Genomic DNA, 9732 nt, shown 5'->3' on the forward strand with positions numbered 1-9732 from the left:
GAGACCGCGCCGGCCACCGCTCGCCGCAGGGGAAAAGCGAAGCCTGGGGTGTTTCACCCCCTCCCCATCGCTCTGGATTGTGGCCGGGGACCTGGCTGGGGTTTGGGGGGGCCTGTCGCGAGATGTACCAGAGTTTAGCCATGGCAGCTAACCCCGGCCCTCCGGCCTAGGAGGGGGCAGGTGGCTTCATGCACGGCGCAGCGGCAGCGTCCCCCGTCTATGTGCCCACCACGAGGGTCACCTCCATGCTCTCTCCAGCCACTCCATCTGGACTCAACCCGGAGCCGAAAGCGCCGCTTACAACCCTGGATCTTCTCACCCTCCCGTGTCACCTCGGTTCTCCTTCTCCACCAGCACCCCCATCCCTGCCACCTCTTCCCGGGAAGCCGCGGCGGCTTACAGCAGCTCCTTGAACCTTTCTGCTAACGGGAGGGAGCAGTACAGCAGGGGTTTCGGCAGCTCCTATTCCAGCCCTTACCCAGCTTACATGAGCCCCGAAATGGCCACGACTTGGACTTCTTCACCCTTCGACAGCCCCATGCTGCACAACCTGCAGAGCCGAGGGACGCCCGCGGCCGCCCGGCACGCCAACATAGGTGAGCGCAGCCAGGGTTGGGTTGGGATGGGAGAGAGGGAGGGTTTCACCCCACAAACTCCCCCACCCCAAAAATTTTTGTGCACGCACCCCTCTTTGGGTAGGGCGAGGAGGCACGAAGGGTGGGAGGGAGAAATTCGGCATATTCGGGGGGCGTCGCTGCTGGAGCTGCTTCTCTGGCTGCAGAACGTGGGGGGCTCTGCCGTGCTGTGGTTGCCCACCGTGCACACGTACTTTCTTTGCAAAACTTCCATTTCAAAAATATCCTCAAGGACCACAATTTCAAAAAAAAGCAAAATAAAATAGATAATTTAGGGTACGGCCCAGAGTGGCAAGAAATGACGTGCCGAGCTCCCGTGCAAGGGCCCGCTGGCTCCGCAAACAGCTCCGTGGGGATTTGGGGGCTGCGACGGGGAGGCTGGCGGTGTACGGGACCACGATGCTCCGTGGGTGTGCAGGCAGCCGCCCCCCCTGGCCTTGCTGTAGGTGTAAAGTGGGGAAAATTGTTTGGAAGACGGGGAAAATCAAAATTCGGCCCGTGAAGCCCAGCTCTTCCCTTTAGGCTGTTTTATGTGATGTCTTTTTTTTTTTTTTTTTAGTTTTTGGAAAGGTGGGTTAGGCTAGAAAAAGGGAAAGCAAAGGGAAATTTGGCGCCAATGGGGGAGAGACGCTAGAGAAGGGAAAAAAGAAACGCATCCACATTTATTATCACACTTTTTGGGGGACTCACGGGCACATCTGAACAACCTGGCCCTGTCTTTCAGCATCTCCTTGCCCCCAGAAAATCTCAGCCCTGATGTCTTGTGCCAATCCCCATCTTGGAGCCTTTCATTTCATTCAGCGCCCCTGGGTCCTACAACCAGAAATCATCCCAAATGGCTTAAAATATTGCTTTTATATTTTGTATGGCAGAAGAGGGAGAAATGCGGGGCACATCTCTGCGCCACGGTTCCATGAACCCTTTTTTTCTTCCCTGCCTTCTCTCCGTGAAGGTATTTCTGTCGGCATCGGGGTCGGGGTTAACAAAGAAGATGCCTCGAATTTGCCTGCAGATACGTTTTAAGATTGTGTTCTTTAACCTGAATTTTGGAGGGCAATTTTTCCACCATGCCTAGCAAGATTTGCTTTATCTTCAGCATTCTTTGGAGACATTAAAGAAAGGGAGGTTGGGCGGCGGCGAAGGCTTGGCCTTGCCGATGCCGTTCGCTTTTCTTTGGGCATTATGAAATTGCTTAAAAGGGGGAACAGATCGTCTTTAAGGATAAAGTTCTGGCCAACCAGGCAATGTTTTTTGGGAAGCCCTGAGAAGGTAGAAAGTATAGGAAAAAAGCAGGAAGAATCCAATAATCAAATAATAATTGAATTATTACCAACAAGGACAGACGCGCATTCGTGTTTGGCTACTGCGCCATCTCTTCCTTGGGGGGGGGGGGGAAATCACCTTTTTGTAGTGGTCTCAAAAGGGCTTTTAGTAATAAAACCGACTTCAAACCAAAATAATGCAAATGAAGAATTGCAGTTGCAGAAATACCCGGCAGCTTTTAAGGTGCCAGAGACTGAGTGCAGTGATTTGGGGGTTTCAAGCCCTACGTTAAGCAGTGGTTTGCGTTGCAGGTTTTGCGTTTTGATGGCAAAAAGTGGGGTTTATTTGGGCTCTTAAATAGCACCGTGAAGAACGGGATGCGTTGAGCCAGTCCAGAAATCGTTAGCGGTCGCTAACGAAGGAGGAAATAGCCGGGACCCCTTTCCATTGCCAGGTCCTGATTTGGGTGCTGGATTCGCGGTAGCATCGCGGCAGAAAGCGGGGGATTCATTAGCACGGGTGTAATTAGGTCTCTGCCATGAATGTGGAAGGAGCACTTGGGTTTTAAATAAAAAGTGGTTGGGTTTTGGGAGCGGGGGGGAAAAATAAAGGGAAACTGCCTGAAAGCTGGCGAGTTTTAAATTCAGGATTAAAACGGATTTTTGGAAGGCAGCTCCCCTTGCAAGTAGTTTAAGGTCCAGACCTGCCCCTTTCCCTCTTCTCCCGAGCCGGGAGGCGGCTGCTGCCAGGCTGCTCCCAGCCCGGTCCCTTCTCGACGCCGGGGTGATGCTTTGCGGGCTGCGGGTACCGAGGGGGCTGTATGCAGCACGTAAAGGCTGGCTGGTGGTTTTTGAGCAGGGAGAAGGGTTGTTTTTTGTTGGGTTGTTTTTTTTTTTTTATGAGCAAGGATGAAAAAAGCCCTGATGAGTTGAAAAACTGCCGGCACGGAAAGATTTAGTGGGAGGGCAATGCTATGGTGGATTGCACCCATCACAGATCCGCTTTAATAACACATCCGAGCCTGGCTCAGCACCTGAGTGGTCCCTGGTACGGTGCAGCCCAGGCTTTGCTTTTCCTTAGGACTAAAGATAATTTTATTCTCTGCACCATGGGGAATCTTGGGGTGGAAGCAAAACCCTCCAGGCAAGGCGATACAAGATCAGCGGATTTTGCAGCGCTCTCGTTTCCCTCCAGGGATTTTTGCTTTCTGGAGCACCGTCACCTTTGGATAGCGTTAATTGCAGAGCACCCCTGGGATCATTAGAATATTAATTATTATAATTTTTTAATGATGACGATCAGGTCTACGCAGGCATAGCTGGATGTGCAGACATAGATCTGCGGTCTATGCAGTCGGGTGTTTTTTCCCTGCGGTAGAGCAGTGCACTGGGGAAAGAAGTTTAGGGAAAATATATTCAAATAAAATGATACTGAAGGAAATAAAGGTCTTCTTCATTTTTCCTGATAGGAGGAATTTTGGCCTGGGCTAAGCTGTGCCAGCGCAGCCCTGTGCTATAAAGTGCCGGGAAGGATGGGTGCATAAATCACATGGGTCTATTTAAAAAACTTTCCCCGGTGTGAGTTCAAAATGCCCAATTTGGGGCTTTTCAGGGTAAGTTTGCCAAGTGATTTCATTAAGGGCAGGATCAGTCCCTTCGGCCGAGGCCGTGAACTTGCTCCAGGCATTGCCTGGGATGGGGTTACAGTGAATTCCCGACTTAATGAGGCATGAAAAGGATCGGCTGCAGAGTCCCCTTTCAGGAGGCTTCCCTGCCAGAGCCCCAAACGGCTTGAAATCTGTCCCAAAATTAGCAGCTTGCCCCTTCTCCCTTCGCCAGGTGGAGGGGAGTGGGGATGGAGGGCAGCACGGGAGCCCGAGCGCATCCAGCCCTCCTGGGTGTTTCCAGGCTGGGGAGGGAGGGCCAGCTCCTGGTTTGCCATCCTCATCCCCTGTAATTCATAGAATCATAGAATTCTGCTTTTCGCAAAAAAAAAGCAGCGGGGTTTTTCTTTCGCTGGGTTATCCGGAGGTTGACATAGTTGGGAGTAGGAGCGAGGGGCTGTGGGCATTTCTGATGGGTGCTTTGCATTTTGTTTTGACTCGGTCGAAATCAGGGTTCCTCAAGCAGGCAGGGTTTGAACAGAGCAGCAGCATCTGGGAAGATCAAAGCCTGGAGCAGACGCTGGGTTGGAAAATGTCTTGGCTACTGCTGGTGGGGGAGAGATTGTGAACCAGATCTTAAGCTTTCCCATAGGGATGCTAAAAGATTTGCCCTGTAGCATCCCTCGGGCTGGCATTTCCAGTGACTCATCGGCATTTGTTACGATCCTCTGCCCTTCCAGCAGCCCCCCCGCCCCGCCTTCCCCATGCACCTAAGGACAAGGTGGCTGCTCCCCGTGGGGCAACGGGCGATGGGGGGAGCCCAGCATCTCTGCCATTCCTGCCCTTGGAGGGATGGGGACATAGGACGGAGGGATGGGGACATAGGACAGAGGGAGGGGTACATAGGACAGAGGGATGGGGACAGAGGACAGAGGGACATGACTGTAGGACGTGTCTGCATCTTGCACGGGACCCTACCTCCCCTGTTTTGCAAGCGGTTGCATTTCTCACCTCGGCTCCGCCGGCGGGGAAGGTTGGCCCGGGGCTTTGTTCCCCCCTGTGGGTTTCAAGCCGCCTTCTGCTCTCCCGCCTAATTTAATTGTCACCGGTCAGTCTGGGATTTGGGATGAAACCCACAGCATTAGGGGGTACAAGCTCAAGCTCAAACACACAACTGGTTTTTACCCCCCACGTCCCCAGACGGTATCTTTTAAATTATACATAAAGCAATGATAATAATAAAAATATCACCATCACGGGCACTATATCACCCTTATTATTAATACAGTTCATTCATTGAAAACTGCTCGTTATTACCAAATCCAAACGCACATGTTGTACAGAACAGCCACGGCGCAGTGTATAACACATTATAAATGCCTGAGAATTTTTAAGGCAGTGGATAGTGGCCCTGAATCCAAGACTTCATTAAGCCAGGATTAATTATTTTTCTCCTTCACACATGCACTCACACACGCCTTTGTCCCTGTAACAATAACAGTGTTTTGGTTTTTTTTTTTCAAGAGACAGCCCATATTTTGCTTTTTTGGTATTTATTGCCATCAGTTTGGGGGGAAAGAGGAGAAATCCTTGGAAACAGATGAGGGTTTCCCAAAGGAAATTGGACCCGATCCTGCTGCCTCCATGCTCCTCTGATGATGGAGAAACCTTGGCTCCACAGGCACTTGGTTATCCCAAACGCAGCTGGGTATTTGGAACGGGTGAACCATCTTGTTCCCGATAGCTGTAAAATTAAGGATGCCCGGGAAAAAAAAACAAACCGACACCAAGAAAGCATCAACGGGCAAATAAAATCCCAAAGTGGGTGAAAAAGCAGCAGCGCAGCGAGATGAGCAAGTTTTTGTGCCTGAAGGGCAGCAGCCTGTTGCTGCTGGGGAGGGCGTGTGTGCAGGGGCTGTTAAAATAAAGATGGAAAAATGCAATTTTAAGGAAAATGAAATTAAAAAACCACCCTTGATAGTGTAGCCCCCACAACCGCAGAGACCTTGTGTCCCATCGGCAAAGGGCTCAGGGAAGAAATTTTTGCTCCTGGAGCCCCGCAGAGCTTTGCACGCGTAGGAAAAAGGGGGTGCAAATATAATAGATCTCCTTTGGGAGGTTTTGTTCCCAAATTCCCTTCCCCGCACAACAACCTGGTGCGTCCTTCCCTCCCTACAATTTCCTTATGGGAAAGGAGGTGCAGAAATGGGATATTCAGGGATCTCCCCCTGCTCGGCAATGCTCCCGGGGGGGCAGAAGGAGGAGGAGCGTGGGGAGATGCAGTTGAACACCTCAGGTCCTTCGAGGCTTTTGCAAGCCCGTTAGAAAAAGACTTAACGAAGCGTCTGCCTCCCATTTGGGGCTCCCCGCTGCCTGAGAAACCCGGCGGGGATCTGTGTTGAGAGCTCAGATCGTGGGCTTAAAGCGCCCGGTTTTGCTCACGCCGGGAGAGCAGAGGCAGAAATGCAGATTTTTTGCCAGGACGGCTGCGCCAGCCCCATGTTACGGGGACGTGTGATCCCCAAATAACGCAATTCAGCTGCCCAAACCCCTCTGTCCTAATGGCAAGGTTGGGTTGTTACGGGTCGGGCTTGCTCTGGGGTGGGGGGGATGTCTGTAATGATGCCTGGCGGGTTGCAGAAAAGGAGATTGGAAATGCCAAATATTCACCTTGTCGATGGATGCCGAATTCACGCTGCTGTCTGGCAGGAAGGTGTAAATACGCCTTTGGTGGGCGAGTGTGAAATGCTGCTTAAATAACCAAGGGAATATGTGAGAATGTGCTCTTACCTCCGAAATGAACCCAAATTCTAACCCCAAATTTCATTATGAGGTTGGACTGAGGTTTTTTTTTTTATTTGAAGGGGGAATTAAAAATCCTTGTGGGTCCCCTTTCTGGGGCAAAAACCTTGCAGCCGGCCACGATAACGTCCAGCATTACGGCAAAATATTAAAATCTCTCTGGCCTTTACAAATCTTCCCCACATCATCGGTCACGGTGACCGGTCTGAGCTGTAAATACATCTGTAATGACAAATTAAACCCAATTATCTGCCATGCCTGAGCAGTGAGGTCTTTATACACGGGTGCTTACACGTGCGTGACAGCGCTTGAGAATAATTCGATCATCATTGCCTTCGCAGGGGCTGGTACAAGCGGCGTTAAAGGCTCTTTTGAAGAAAACCCCCTTATTTCTGCCGCGCCGAGCGGTGCCGGCGTAAGGTCTCGTACGGCAGAAATGGTTTGGGTTTGGGTTTTTTTGTTTTGTTTTTTTTTTTTTTCCCTTGCAGTTTTTCGGAAGGTCGCTTGCTGCGGGGGTGTGCTTGAGTTTGCGGCGTTCCCCGTGCTGTTGCGCCCTTTTAAACAGCCCAGGCGCTCGGTGCTGGTTTCTTTTCCAATGTGATAAGCTGGAGCTGGATTTTCTCATCCCCAAAAAGCGCCAGCGAGTGGGTGCTGGGTCTGCTAGGAAAGAAGGTTTTTTCTGGGCAGAGATTTTCGAAGCTGGACGTAGATCTGACCCCGCCATCAGCGCTGAAACATTTCAGCTTTTGGGCTCTGGCAAGGTCTGGATTTTAAAGCCAAGTTTGGGGCAGTGTCAACTGGAAGCAAAAATAATTTTTTTCTTTTCCACGAGGTGCCCGGTGATTATTTCTTCATTCAGTTATTTGCTGGTACAGAGGTTTTTTGTTTAATTAGGTGGACACCTACCTGTAGGATGCACTCTTTGCCTGGGGTGGGGGGGCAAAGTTGGGTCCCTCCCATGTTTTTTTGCTGTTTTCTCCATCTTCCTGAGGCCAAATCTGCTGTTTTGCCCAGGCAAGGCCCGCAGGATCAGGCCCTCCCCATAAACAAGATTCAGTATGGGCTGTGAAAAACAAACAAACAAACAAACAGACAGACAGACAGAAAAACCCCACCTTGCTGGTGCAAAGCTGAAACCATCCCCATTTTAAAGCAAAGGGAGGTTTGCCAGGAGCCGGTGCAGGATCAGGCCCATGCAAGAAGCTTCCATAGGGAAGAAACGCAGCTCCCAGCAAAGTGTTTGGAGTCCTGCGGGTTTTCTTGGGGAGGTGAAGCCCATCGCACGGGAAAGCTCCCCAAAAGCTAGTGGGAATTTTTTTTTTCCTTTCTGGAAAGCAGCCACTTGGTTTATGTGTTGTAGCATGAAAGGACTTGGGCTTTTTAAAAAAAATTATTTTTAGTGACCCCCGTAAAGCTGGTTGAGCCCCTTACTGGAGGCAGCTGGGCACGAACAGCTCACGCCAGCCTTGGGAAAGACTCAGAAATCCATTTTGTTTGTGAAAGAGGGAAAAAAATAATTCATGGAAAGTCAAGGAAATGTAAGTTTTCCACCAGAGGTGGGGTGAGGGATGCAGTGGGGCTGATCTCCCGTCTCCACCAGGGACTGGTACTGGACGCTTCTGAATCTGGGAATGTTTCCTCCTAATCCCTGGTAATTAGGTCGGTGTCTGCTGGGGGAACGTTTCAGGAGGGGTCCGATGGTGGGATGCTGCTGCCTGCTCCTCTCTTCTTCCCAAAGCTCAGCCCCTTTTCCTCCAGTCGATGTTCCCGGCTGCAGGGCGCTGTATTTATGGGGTGCCGGGGTAGGGCTGGGTTGCCATCAGGCTCTCCTAAAATGTTTAAAACCTGAGCCCAGCAGAACAGATCGGGGGCAGAGATGAAGCAGGGCAGGGGGGGAGAAGGAGACCACGCCGCTCCCTCAGAGCAAGATTTTGCCAATTCTTGCTTTTTTTCCCACAGCTCCAGCTTGCACGGTGCTCTCGGGCTGTGTCTCTCATATTTAAGCAAGTTCCAGGTTGTCCTCTGGCCTGGAGGGCCGGGGCGATGGGCTGGCTCCTTTGGCTCTGCAACCATCTCCGAACAGTTTGGGAGATATCCCCCTCGTGTCTGCTTCTCAGCTGCCTGCCTCCGGCTGTTGCCAGCCATTGTGCCTCCGTGCGCCTCGGTTTTCCTTCAAGCTCCAGCTTCCGGAGTCATGTTATCATATGTCAGGCTCTGGTTTTGCAGGAAGGGAAGAAGCAGCTTTTCTGGGCAAGAGAAAAGCTGGGAGAGCCTGACTCCTTCATGCTGAAACTCCAGAAGAGACAAAAAAATAACCTGATATTTATTATTTAAACTCCTATGAGTTTCCAAGCCAGGCTTTTGGGTTTGCAAGCCAGGGAGCCGTCATTATTTAATATTCAGGGCTCGGAGCACTGGAACAGTAAAAACTCAGTGAGGTGGTGAGCCCCAGACATCAGGACTCCTCCGAATGACATGTTTGGCCTCAGATGTCTGAGATTATTTTGGGAAGGGACTGCTGGCCCCCGGGGCTGGCTGCTCAGGGGACCGGCTGCCGGGAAGGACGCTGAGTTGGGACATGTCTTGGAGCATGGGAGAGGCCGCTGGCTTGGGGGATGCCTCCTCCTCACGCTCCCCTGGGCTGGGAGGATGCCCTGGATCCTGGGTACGACCGAGGCTTTTCTCCAGGGGCTTCCCACCTTCATTGCTTCAGTGGGGCAGATCATCGACGCTGTGATTTACCCTGACCCTCCGGATAGGAGGATCTGGCCTCGAGGGTTTTCCCAGGTCCCAGCACAAGCAGGGCCACAAGCAGAAGGGTAAAATCCCCCTTGTACCCCTTCCCCTTCACCCCCAGCCGGGGAAGAGTCTCTCTCCTGCCCGCCCCGCTGCCCGCCCTCCCCAACCATTTCTATTCCTAAACCAACACCGCAGTCAGCCTCCGTCACCTCCCTTCACGCGAAATCAATAACAACAGGTGAGCAGGTTAATTATAATCACAGAATAAACGCCGCGGTCTCAAAGTTCACTCAACTTCAGCAGCGTTTCAAAACGAGTGGACGATGCCAAGAAACTTTCATTGATTCCTCCGGGGCAGGTGTGGGAGTTTGAACCTGTCCCCAGGCTGATCTCGATTCAAGACCTACTCAATTTTCTTCCTTATCTCGACTTTCGCCTATCTTATAATGCCTGTTATTTTAGATAAAAAGTCCAATCAATTGAGTTAGAAAAGCTGCAAGTTATAGGTTGCCTTGATAAGTTTGGTACCTGGCACTTTATTGGCCTGGGCTGCAGTTTCTGTGCGAACTGACCTTTGCAGATGCTTTATCGGCGCCCCGGAGAATCGCTCCATCCTCCCGCCCCGCTCGGGGGCTGAGTTGACTTAACGTTCAGAATAACTAATAAAAGAGGAAAAGAGAAGGGCCAGGG

General features: G+C 51.4%; 1 protein-coding gene across 1 annotated transcript in view; it reads left to right on the forward strand.

The window, feature by feature from the left end:
* Positions 1-122: 122 nt before the first annotated feature.
* GATA4 (GATA binding protein 4) overlaps positions 123-9732 on the forward strand; it is a 27154-nt gene continuing 17544 nt past the window's right edge. The window contains 2 exon segments of the mRNA XM_035895418.1: positions 123-249; positions 252-596. Coding sequence (XP_035751311.1) covers positions 123-249; positions 252-596 — 472 coding nt within the window.

Source organism: Egretta garzetta, unplaced genomic scaffold (genome assembly GCF_000687185.1).
Source record: "Egretta garzetta isolate BGI_Z169 unplaced genomic scaffold, ASM68718v1 scaffold325, whole genome shotgun sequence".
NCBI lineage: Eukaryota > Metazoa > Chordata > Aves > Pelecaniformes > Ardeidae > Egretta > Egretta garzetta.